This window comes from Trichosporon asahii (assembly GCF_000293215.1).
Source record: "Trichosporon asahii var. asahii CBS 2479 unplaced genomic scaffold scaffold00009, whole genome shotgun sequence".
Taxonomy (NCBI): domain Eukaryota; kingdom Fungi; phylum Basidiomycota; class Tremellomycetes; order Trichosporonales; family Trichosporonaceae; genus Trichosporon; species Trichosporon asahii.
In genome coordinates, this window is record NW_014040915.1 from 1,074,432 (window position 1) to 1,086,360 (window position 11,929).

The 11,929-nt window shown below is 61.3% G+C and overlaps 3 protein-coding genes across 3 annotated transcripts; 1 reads left to right on the plus strand and 2 right to left on the minus strand.

Annotated features, from left to right (window-relative positions):
- Positions 1–824: 824 nt before the first annotated feature.
- A1Q1_07181 (map kinase kinase kinase mkh1) lies at positions 825–6,183 on the minus strand (the record flags this gene model as incomplete). Its single annotated transcript, XM_014327417.1, has 3 exons — positions 825–3,545; positions 3,596–4,582; positions 4,624–6,183. 3 exons carry the CDS (start codon positions 6,181–6,183, stop codon positions 825–827), a joined length of 5,268 nt encoding a protein of 1,755 aa, XP_014182892.1.
- A 3,291-nt stretch (positions 6,184–9,474) lies between these two features.
- A1Q1_07182 (uncharacterized protein) lies at positions 9,475–10,595 on the minus strand (the record flags this gene model as incomplete). Its single annotated transcript, XM_014327418.1, has 4 exons — positions 9,475–9,765; positions 9,883–10,028; positions 10,160–10,305; positions 10,468–10,595. The coding sequence occupies 4 exons, from the start codon at positions 10,593–10,595 to the stop codon at positions 9,475–9,477; spliced, it is 711 nt and encodes a 236-aa protein (XP_014182893.1).
- Positions 10,596–10,960: 365 nt separating this feature from the next.
- A1Q1_07183 (uncharacterized protein) lies at positions 10,961–11,668 on the plus strand (the record flags this gene model as incomplete). Its single annotated transcript, XM_014327419.1, has 1 exon — positions 10,961–11,668. One exon carries the CDS (start codon positions 10,961–10,963, stop codon positions 11,666–11,668), a length of 708 nt encoding a protein of 235 aa, XP_014182894.1.
- Between the last annotated feature and the right edge of the window lie 261 nt (positions 11,669–11,929).

Consider the following 11,929-nt stretch of genomic DNA (forward strand, 5'->3'; position numbering starts at 1 on the left):
TCCACAGCACGCAGCCTCGTTCCAATGTCGCAGTATCCTCCAGAAGTCCTTCTAGTCCCGTTTGCTATTCCAATGACCCTTCCTCGCCTTCGAGCAGCTTTGTTGTGACGGAGACACCTACCATTTTGTCTAGTTTACTCTATTGTCGACTTGATCGTAGATTTATACGTTCACTTTTCGCTGCGGGGCTGCGATTCGGATCCTTTCGAATTGCGCGCGGTCGGGCGGTCGATACGCCGGAAGAAGCGGCGGATGGAATAAGTCGCTGGCGGTGCGCGACGGGGATGGGTGGTGGTGGTGAGCGAGCTGGTCGTGATGGTGGCTGCTCGCGAGCGCGTTGAGCCAACATCTTGCCTCAATCGATCAGCCTACGGTGGCGGGGTTACGGGGTTATACACGCGTGGCAGGTCACGTGGTCTGCACTCAACTACCGACAGGTAAAGATAACGCTGTGAAGGCCGTATGCATTGTATGCATGTAAAAGAGGCTCTGCAGGTGGCATGCATGGGCAGCATGTGTGGACAACGATGCACAGGTCGTCAAAACCAAAAGGGCGCTCGGACGAGCTCCCGCTAACGCACGACACACTCACGTACAAGCCAAATACATACGATTCATCCTGTATTGCCTATCGAAAGAGAATGTATGATACAACGATGGTTCATCAAAGAGGGGGTTGTCTCGAGCCGAGTGAAAGGGATGGTGACGGCAGTGCGGTGCAAGGGACACGGGGCGCGGGGTCGGGGGTCCAACAAGAATCAGATTTGTTCTAGTAGTTTTGGAGATGAGGATGGAAGCGAATGTCCTGGTTTGGTCTGATGCGTCTATTTCCTTGCCGCGCGCCCGTTCGTGCTGTAGCTAGCGTTGCGGTACGTCTCGAGACCCTTCTGCGCGACGCTCCGGCCGATGCGCGAGTTGTGCCACGTCCATGTCGAGTCGCGCTCCGTTACGAACGGGTCGGACAACAGCTCGGCGGCCGTCGGGCGTCCCTTCGACTCCCAGCACAGGCACTTGCTGTACAGGAACTGTACGGCCGTCGGCGACATCGTCTCGAGGATCTCGGGCGGAATACTCGGTGTGTCGTGACCCAGGGTTGAGGCGTACATGACGGGCAGCATCTGCATTGTGCCCCACGGCCGCTGGCCTGTCCACATCTCAACGACAACGCAACCAAGCGACCAAATGTCCGCCTTGGCGCTGTAGGTGTTGTCCTCGCGCCCCGATCCGCTGGAGCTCCTGCCGGAGCCTCGGCTGGCATCTCGCGACTGGTCCTTCATCATAACCTCGGGCGCCATCCAGAAGACGGAGCCCTGCATCGAGGTGTTGAGGTTGGACTCGTACGCGTTCTCAGAAGTGCGCTTCGAAATGCCGAAGTCGGAGATTTTGCACACGCCGTTGGCGTCGACGAGAATGTTGTCGCTCTTCAGATCGCGGTGCTGCACGTTGTTGCTGTGCAAATACTCGAGGCCCTGCAGAATCTGTCCGGTAAAGAACTTGATGAGGTTCTCCTCGAAGCGGCCGTGATCGGGCGTGCGGTAGATCGATCCGATCGTGCCTCCGGGAACGTACTCGAGGAAAATCGACAGGTACTTGGTGCCCTCCTCGAAGCCGAGGTACGCGACGACGTTGGGGTGATACAGGTTCTGCAGCAGACCCTGCTCCTTGCGCAGCGCCTCCACCATGGTCTGGTGCCGGTTGTCATTCTTGTCCCGCTCCGTTCGCGGAATCTCGACCTGCTTGACAGCCATAACGTCTCCGGTCGTGACGTTGAGCGCGTGGTACACGCGGCCATAGGATCCTCGTCCGATCAGTCCACCCTTGACCCAGTTGAGCGTCTGCGGCTTGCCGTCGCCGCTCGGTGACTCGGGGATCGTCGCTGGTAAGATCTCCGACATGCGCGACGGCGTGACTTCGACGACGCGGTGTCCCCACATGCTCGACGAGCGCTTGATCCGCCGCTCCTCGGCCTGGTTCGCGAGAATGACCTGGTCATGGTCGACCTGGGCATCGCGCTCCCTGTTCCGCTGCAGCGACTTCTTTTTGTGCTCGGCGACGTTTCGGATCGACTTGCGGTTCTCGGCCCGGTTGAAGGCACCACCGATCGCCGCGGTCGCGGCAGAGATTGCGCCTCGAACGGGGTTAACACGCTGCGGTTCGTCGCGGGCAGAGCTCGAGCCGGAGCGCCCGCTCATCGCATGCACAGCGGCCGAGACCATCTCGGGGGTCTCGGGCCGACGCTGCATCTCGAACGTGTTCCGCGGCGACTCCGAGTTTGGCGTGCTGGGCGTGGAGGAGACGACAGGGTCGACGATGGGCTTGTCGAGGTCGATCTTTGGGAAGAAGTCCTGGAGGTTGTCGTAGAGCTGCTCGGGGTCAGGACGCCAGCCGCCCTTTCTGAGTGCGTTGACAGATCGCTGGCGCCACTCGCGTCCTTCCTCGTCATTGTTGCTCTCCGAGTCGGAGCTGTCAGCAGAGTACTGCGCCGGCATGGGTGAGCGGTTGCGCGCCGGTGCTCGCGTGGTGTTGACAGTCAACTGCGGGCGTGTGGCGGGCACGAAGAGCGTAGCCTCATCAGGGGACGACAGCACCGACTGCGGGTTGCGGGTAGCACCGTTGTGGTGGCCGATCATATTGTCCAGACGATGCTGCCAGTCCTCGGGGCGTGCTGTGCCCTCGCTCGGCATGATCGTCGCCGCGTCCGAAGTGACGGTTCCGCTTGCCGACACGCTGTCAGAGAGCTCAATCTCGCGCCCGTAGTGATCGCTCGAGTACATCCGCCTGGGCGTAACATCATGACGAGGGACGCGGGGTCGCGGGTCAGATCCGGCTCGCGGCGGGAAGTAGCTGCCTTGATGGGTCTGGCCATTGACAGGAGGGCTGGTCTGCGCTTCGCTAGGTCTGCGCACACTTGAGGCATCCGGCGATGTACTGATCGGGGGCGACGGGTCAGGCCACGATGGATGCGGTGACGGGAACTCGACACTGATCGGGGTCGATCCAGAGTTGTGCCTCGCAGATGGGGCAGTCGTCGGTCCGTAGGTCGCATACCGACCTTGGCGACTGGTGGCGCGCGGGTCGGTAGGCTGGGGCACGGATGCGGCATGATGAGCATATGGCGGCATGTTGTTCGACGTTCGGCGCACGCCGGCTTCGTTGACGTGTGGCGTCTGAGCAACCGCGGCCTCATACGACGGGGCACGACCATAGATGTGACCGTTCTGCTCTGGCGGAGACGACGGCGTGTACGGAGGCACCCATGGCCGCTCCGCCTGCGAGTCTGACGGTCGCCGCGCATCGTACGGGATCGGCGCAGATGGGCCCGGCAGGGAGTGGTAGTCTCCCGGGGTAGCCATTTGGTTCTGATACATGTGCCGACGCATCTGGCGCTCGATGGCAACAGAGTGGGCGCGGTCCGCCTCGTTGTCGCGCGACAGACTCGTCCGACGCTCTTCCTCCAGCTGCCGCTGTTCCTCCAGCATACGCTCGTGCCGCTGCTCCTCCAGCATGCGCTCGTGTCGCTGCTCCTCTAGTAATCGCTCCTGCTGCTGCAATCGAACCTGACGGGTCAGTTAAGTGCTTCGATCTCCAAACTTACAGCTTCAGCAGCATCAGCTGCAACCTGGTCAAACTCGGACTGGCGGCGTTCCTGCTCCTGTTGCCAGTGCTCCCTTTCCGTCTGCTGCGTTCTGAGGGCGAGCTCAGCATCTGCCAGTTCTTGCTCCTGCCTGCGGGTGACGACCTGCTGCTCCTCCTGCGCAAGTGCGATGACGAGAGCTTTCGTCTCCTCGTCCATTGCATCGAGCGTGGCTCGGTCGAGACCCGGAATGTTCGGAATGTCGAGGCTGGTGGAAGCAGTCGAGTACGATCTTGAGGGAGACGCCGAGCCACTGGGACCAGCGTGGTCGCTGGGGAACGCCGTGACCGCTGGCGGGGGCTGGGGAGTCGACGAGGTGCTGGCGCGGATGGTCGCTCCCATGTCTCGTGATTCGTTTGCGGGGTAAGCAGGTAACGTCATGCCATACTCGTCGTCGTGCGGATCCCGCGTCAAGTCAGGTGTCGAGACGGATCCGACTCTCACGGGCGCCGCACCCAAGCTCGAGTTTGTGTGCAGTGAGGGGCGCGACACATTGCTGCCGATGGGGGAGGCCGAGCTCGTGGACAGCGTTGGCTGACGCATACCCCGTGTACCGTAGAACGGCAGTTCTTCAGCATCGCTCATGCTGTGGAAGCTGCCCTGGCGCCGATCCATCGAGGCACCACTGGCTGAGCTGAGACTTCCGTCCTTGGAGTGGCCGCTCGAGTGCGGATCCGGAGTGTAAGGAGGAGCCGGCATGTCTGTGACGATCGCTGGTGGGCCCCGAGTGGAGTACTCTGTCGACGCAGACGGTGGCGGGACCATTGACGACGACGATCGCGGGGCGCCAGTCTGGACGACCAGGAACTTGAGGGAAGCCTGCGAATCGCCCAGGCTCTGGCACAAGTGTAGAAGGCTCGGGTTCGCGATCGGCGTGGGTTCGGGGGACTCGCCGATGCTCGTTCGGAACAGCGACAACGTCGGGTAGTCATCATCTCGGAAACGAAGCTGGTACAAGTTAGCGAACACAATAATATAGAATAACCCACCTTGGAGAAGATGCGTTCCCGAATGGCTTCCGCCGTGTGAACCCCTGTGATGTCAACAATGGAGAACTGCTCGTTGTCTGTTGTGACTTGAAGCAGCACTTTGAACATTGAGTTTGACCTTTGTCGTCGGTCAGGGACATGCAGCGCGTCGTCGGGGCTGGATACTCGAGTGAGGGAAGGCCCTGCAGGCGTGGGCGGGGTGGGGGGGAATAAGTGGGGAGGGTGGAAGTGGCCGGGGTGATTGCTGGGTGACGATCCATTGGCGTCGACGAGAATAGATCGGAGAACGAAGCTGGTACAAGTTAGCGAACACAATAATATAGAATAACCCACCTTGGAGAAGATGCGTTCCCGAATGGCTTCCGCCGTGTGAACCCCTGTGATGTCAACAATGGAGAACTGCTCGTTGTCTGTTGTGACTTGAAGCAGCACTTTGAACATTGAGTTTGACCTTTGTCGTCGGTCAGGGACATGCAGCGCGTCGTCGGGGCTGGATACTCGAGTGAGGGAAGGCCCTGCAGGCGTGGGCGGGGTGGGGGGGAATAAGTGGGGAGGGTGGAAGTGGCCGGGGTGATTGCTGGGTGACGATCCATGCAGCTGGTTCAGTTGCCCTGCGGTCGGGGACGGCACGGACTGCGCTTTCATGGGGGGCAGCGGTGGCAACGCCCGGTTCGGCGATCCGGGTTGCTCGCGATAGATGCTGTTTACCCGTGCGTCGCCAATGGTGCCGCGCTCGCGCTCCATCGTCGGGGTGGTGAACGCTCTTGGCTTCTGGCTAAAGTCGCGATGACGTTCTGGTTGCGGTGGGGGCTGGGGGGGCATCGGTCGCGAACTGGAAGCGGAGGATGGGGCGTGACCCGTCGATCCGTTGCAGGTGCTGTTCTGGCTGAGCGAGGAAGCCATCTCATGCCCGGACGGCGAGGGCAGAGGGAAAGCTGATAACAACGGTGAACCCAGAGGACCAAGAGAGAGTATGGGGTTCGACGCACCGACATGGTGAGGGTTAGAAGAGCTGGGTCTGGTATTTGGCGCGTTCAAGATCGGTAGTGGTCGTGATGTCGTGTTCATCGTCGGCGGCGCACCGGGAGATACAGAGGACGATGCAGATGGGAGTGAATTTGAACCAGTCGACCCAGACTGCTGGGGAGGGATCGGTGGCAGGGGAGTCGCGGCGCTTGCGTTCCGGCCAATCGTACCTGCCTGCCCTACAGGAGACGCATGAGGCGAACTGTGCTGTGGGCTGTTCCGTGTTGTTGGAGAACTTGACCGAAAACTTCGTTGCGGCGAAACCTGGTGAGTGCTTCCACCACTGCTGTGACTCGGGGCAGCAGCGTTTGTCTGGCTGCTGGGTGTCCCATTTACAGCAGAGTCGTCCTCGTCCGATGAATCTGGGTTTGCGATGAAAAGCCCAGCGTTCAAAGGTTGCCGCCGCCGAGCACCTAGCGGTCGTGACCGAAGGGATCCCGGGGCAGTCGGGCCCAGCGCACCTGGCGGTAAGCTGGCGGAGGGCGACTGGAGCCCCTGGGTGGAGACAGTCAGTGTCGGAGGTCTATTCTTCATGGCTAGACATTCGGCCAGGTCACAGGTGAGCGGAAGAGGTGGGGGTTCGGAGGGGTGACGTTCGGTCGGAGGGAAGGTTGTTCAGGGCGGAGGCAGCGATCGGATCAGGCAACCCAGAGAAGGTGGCGACAGCGCAGTACTGGGGGTGCGGGCGGTCTAGCAGCGATATCCGGATCGAGGGAGCAAGATTAGAGAACGGCTCGAGTCGCTCAGACAGAAACGCAGCCGATGGTGAACCTCGCCGGCCTAGGGCCAGCGCGTCCTGCGGCTTCGGACAGTCTCTTCAGCACAAGTCTCGGCAACGACAGGTTCGGCAGACACGGCGCTCGCACGCGGTCACACAAGCTACTGCCGGCGGGAGGCTGCACTCGGTGTAAAGGCTAGACGTCAGGCGGGTGCAGGCTTCGGCGGTGGGAGGTTGAGTCGCTGAGTGCTTAAGGGTGACGGTTAGAGTTTGGGTGGTCGAGGAAGAAAACGGAGGGAGGCGAGACGAGCGAGGGAAGGCTGTCGCGTCGGGGGGAGAGGCGGGGATGAGGGGTGTGCCGGTGGTGAGAGCGATGGGAGAGATGACGAGGGTTGGACAGGAGCGTGGGTGTGTGTGTTGTGGGATGGGATGATGTGTGTGTGTGGTTGAATGACAGTGGACGATGTGATGCAGTTCGAGTGGTGTGCAGGATGGAATGGATAGGGGTTGCAGGGATGTCGGCGACGCAGGGTGACGACGGTGTCGACGGTCAGGATCTCCTGGCTGGGTGCAGCTGGGTGGTAGACTGGCTGGCTGGCTGGCTGGCTGGTAGGTTGGCTGCAGGCTGGGCTGGACCACTGGCCACTGGGCGGGGGCTGCAGGCTGCAGGGGCAGGGCACGACAGGATGACAGGCGTGGTAGTGCACTGACCAGCACGCCCAGCACAGCGGCCAAGCCTGATCTTATCCGCCCCACCCCCATAGTACCACGACCCGCAGTCAAGTCCATTTCGGGTGAGTCCAGTACAAGCCGAGTACACCGTAGACCAGCAAATGAGCAGCCTCGCAGAGTCCTCCTGCAGCGTCTGCAGGTGCGTAATGCGTGCCTCGCCCCTCACTCTACAGCTCCACAAACACCTCCCCGCTCGCCTCTGAGTGCAGAGAAGCGCAAAACAAGAGACCCATGTCAGGTTCTCTCCGTCGGTATAACCAGCTGCTGAGTAGGCCCAAAGAGGCGGGCATTGCGTCCATCCCAGAAACTTAGTACAGCTGCAGCAGCTGTAGCGAACGGGAGTCAAGCAAAGGTGGTGACCTTCCTTCTCGAGCGTAATCTCGCAATCGCGCAGGTAACGAGAACGGCCCGTCAAGCTCCATGATCCGGCAACTACGAGAGCAAGGTGGCGAGACGGCTACATGAGCGCTGGCAGAGAGATGCTCGATCAGTCATGTTCAGAAAGGCAGCGGCATGGCGGCAACGGGCAGCGGCCAAGCGGCGGCGGAAGCGCGGTGCGGGCATCACTGCATGTTCGTTCAGTTCCTGCCCGCTGCGCTGTGGGCAGCCTATGACCTTTGAGGTGGCAGCTCTGTGTGGAAAGGGGAGCGACGTGGCGTCTGTCGACGGAAGACGTGCACTAAGAGGCAAGCGGAGCAGGACGGAAGTTGGCCTGTACATCCAGCGCAGCCGGTAGTGAACTTCAGCAGAACCGGGGCCCAAGACAGCGGCGTGGAGAGCAATTCAGTGATCAGCGGGCGGTGCTGATCGCGGAATGGTCATGTCCATGGTCATCCTTTGTTAATCTGCGGTGCAGAATGGCTCCAGCGAAGACGCGGTCATGAATCGACAAGAGCGGATGGTTAATGGATCGGCGGGCGGTGCAACATGAATATGGTCGAACATTGCATGGCATGCAATGCGCACCGTTGTACGCGCATCGCCCGGCTTCTCTCGTGCATGTCGCATGTCGCGCGTTTCGACAGGTGAGTCAAAGAGATCGACGGGTGCATCGCCTCAACCCCCGCGTTCCGTGATATTCATGACGATCTCGGTTTTGGTGTCTGGGCTTCTGGGCCTCTGGGGCGCGTTCCAGTAAACCCGCCTCGATGGACGGCGGCACAGCCTCCGAACAATCCGAGACGTCATTTAATCGAGCATGAGCCAGGTCTGTCTCTGAGCTGGCTGGGGGTTATCACAAGGTTAGCTCGTGCATAGCCTGGCATAGGCATATCGGCGGGCTATGCGCACAGCTGCAGCTGCTCTCTCACACTTCACAACAGCATGGTTGACCACTGTAGGCTCACCGGCGTGACTACCTCTCTTACGCAACGCCAACCTTACAGCCTTACATCAGAGGGTCCGGCAAACAGCTCTGGGTGCCGGACATTCCGGGCCCATACCCGACTAACTCTCGCAGCCACCCACAACCGTACAGTGTCAGCTGCCCATCTGCTGCGACCATGGGACTCGGTGCTGCGCGATGAGCCGGCTGCGTTTCTCTTGCGCTCAGTCGGCACGCAACGAGCATCCGCATCCGCAGCAGACTCCCAGCCTTGAGCGAGAGCGCAGCTGCTCTACTGCGCTTCAAGCAAAGGTACGCCGGCGAGTCGTAACGTACCTCTCTATTCCTCCTCCGAATACCGAGCGCATCAGAGCAGCTCCATGCATCACATCGAAAGAGGTGGGGAGGCACGCATGCCCGTCTCGCATCTTGCACTTCGTCTACCTCGCTAGGCTCACGTTACTTCGTCTGCAGCGGGCGAGCGACTGCGCGCAGACTGCGCAGGATACAGGTGGAAGTACGCAAGTCCCAAGCTGGCCAAGCTCTTCCCCGCCCTTGCTTGCTCTTCGCGTTCCCGGCTCCGACGCCCAACGCGCCGTTTTGCACTTGACTCTCGCGTGCCCGCTTTTTGCGCACTTTGGCGCACTTTCGCGCGAAGGCCTAAACTTTGTTCTTCTCGCGGTCGATGGCATCTATATCTAGAAAGTACAACAGAGTAGAGCCCTGCACGCCCTGCAGGCTACAGGAAGCGGACACCGTCGCCCTCGCCGGCGGCGGCGCGGATGATTTGTGCCTTCCCTCGCCGCACCAGCGTATCGAGCGCACGCCGCAGGAGTGGTTCGGGGAGCTCGCGGAATTCTGTTGTCAGCTGTTGCTACGCCTAGAAGCTGTAGAGCCAGCGAGTGGGTATGACGACAGAGTTTGCGGAAGGGACGATGAGGCGCTGCTCTGATCGCGGTCTGGACTGGCGATAATATTGGAGCAAGCACTAGCGCAGGTGCGATCAATGCACGGGTGCCATGGGCGTGCCTTAACTACCCAACCTTCTCATTTAATTGCCCAGCCGTAGCCCGGTGAGCTGGTTCAGGCAGGCGGGCATGACGAGACCGCCGTTCGCGTGGAGGTGTACGACCTCTACCACACGAGACACACACGACAGCTGCGTGTGACAGACACCAGAGGAACGGGGGCACACGGCTGTCTCGGCAGAGACGTCCCTCGCCGAATATGCAGAGGTACAAACGGGATGGGGAAACAGCGACTCACCAGTCGTGTGGGCCAGGTCGCCGTCGACAATCTCGTAAAAGGTCATGATCGTGTTCAAGAACCCGTTGTCCGAAACCTAGATCGCGTGTCAGCGCTCATTTCGGGTACACGGGAGAACGCATAAACGCGATCGAGCTGTCGTTCCGGCGCTCCGACACGATTCAGGCTCTAACCGCGATCCAGTGTAACGTACCCAGTCGTAGATCAGCTGTCCCCATTCCTCGGGCTTGCGCCAGTAGAGCAGGTATGTTGTTGTCTGCTTTGGCGGGTCGGCGGCCGCATTGCCCTCAGCTGCCATATGCGCAAGTAGCTGCTTCAGTGCAGGAGGCTGTAGTTTGCCTGCATCGTCAGCTGATGCTCTTATCACAGCGACAGCAAGTGGTTCCAGGCGTATATCAAGGGAGGTAAACACACTCCAGAGGAAGAGGAAGGCAGGCGGGTAACGGGGAAGGCGGGGGAGACACACTCACGTCCGATGGTCTTGTTGTTGAACACGTCTCCAGGCTCCGGACTGTCCGCATTCACGGAGAAAACGCGGTCGTGCTTCGCCCATGCAAGCACGAGCTCAGTCCACAGCGCGAGTTGGTGCTGCTGCGTCGTGGGATTCGGTTGGATCCTGTTCGTCAGCTGGGTTCGATCCGACCAGTAGCTGTATTCGCAGAGGGTCCCGTACAACCTTTCCCTCTAGACCAAGGTGAGGCTTCCTCCCAGCTCAATGACTCGTTTGCAATTCACTGCAGCCTGGCTGGTAACCTTCCTCTGGGCGAGGTGGACTCACGTGAAGAAAGGCGGAAAGCTCCAGATACCTGGCCGCTCGAATCCGGTCGGGCTCGTCGTCGGCCTGAGCTTCTTCCCGAGAGCACTAGGCTCGGTCCCCGCATTGCTGGTGCCGACGGATGTCGACATGCTCGTGTGTTGAGTGCTGGTAGTTGGCGGGGTGATGGTGAGTGTATGGTGGCCACCGCAAGTACCCAGATAGCGCGATGACGAATAGTGGAGCACGAATAGTGGAAGGCCCCGCACGGCGCGAGCGGCATCAGATGCTTCCCACCGTCGCTTCCACCTCACACTCGGCTGACGGCCAACCACGGCCCAGCACGCCCGTGTGCCCAGAGCGCACCCCCATCGCCCGCAGCGCACCGCTGCCAGCACGACGATCGCTCCGCTCCGCGCTCCGGTCTTGATGGCCCCCATCACCGACCCCTAGCATCCCTTCCACGACATCGGCCTCAACGCGCCCCATCACAGTCCCGCCGCCCCGATCCAACGGGATGTTCTACTGCCGGTGGGACTTTTGCCCGCACACGTTCGCCTCGACGGCGGCGCTGGCGGAGCACGTCCGCGAGCACATCGCGCGCGAGCAGCCAGTCTATGTGCCCCCCTCGGCGCGCCACCTCGGCCCCGACGGCGTGTGGACCGTCGACGACAGCTGGTCCCTCTCCATGAGCGTCGACTCGACAGGCCCTTCCCTCTCCATGCCCTCCACTTCCGCACCCGGCCCGTCCGGATCCGCGGTAGCCGACGTAGGCGACCTGTCTTCCTCGGGCGTCTCGGGGCTGTCCTCTGACGTTGCTTCTGGTCTTGCCCCCGCGCTCGCGCCCGGACTGCAGGTCGGAGGAGGATTGGGCGCGGGATTGGGACAGGCCAACCTCGGCGCCGCGCTCACTGGATCCGGATACGGACTGGGTGCGGCTTTCTTCGCCCCCATTTCGTCGCTTGGCGGGTTCGACGACATGCCCCCTCCCCCGCCGCCCGAGGCGAATGACACCATGTTCGCAGACTTCCTGCGCTCGCCCTCGCCCCGACGCGCTGCTCAGCATCAGGCCCTTGCGCCGCAGCAGATGCAGAGCCTCAGCCAGGCTAGCCTCCACTTCTCCCAGCAGATGCAGAGCACGCCTGCCGACGCTGCTGCTAGCCAGAGCTCGGCGGCTGCTGTGAGCCCTCCGACTGATGGTCCGCCGCAGACACAATGGGGATGATTTGCTAGCAGGGACTCGACCCATTCGACTGGCTCTTTAGCCACGACCAGCGCTCAGCGCCGACTCTCGTTCAGCGTATGTCGCCGCCTTGCGTTGCGACGAAGCAACCTAGGCGAACAGACTGCGTGGGCTCATTATTTGCGCCAGAGCACGACAGCTACTCCAACCTGCTGCCCAGCTGCGCCTGCTTCGTGCAGCGGCCGCGCCCACGGGCGCTATCAGCCATAGGCCACATGCCGTAGCCCCATCGCCGCTGTCAGC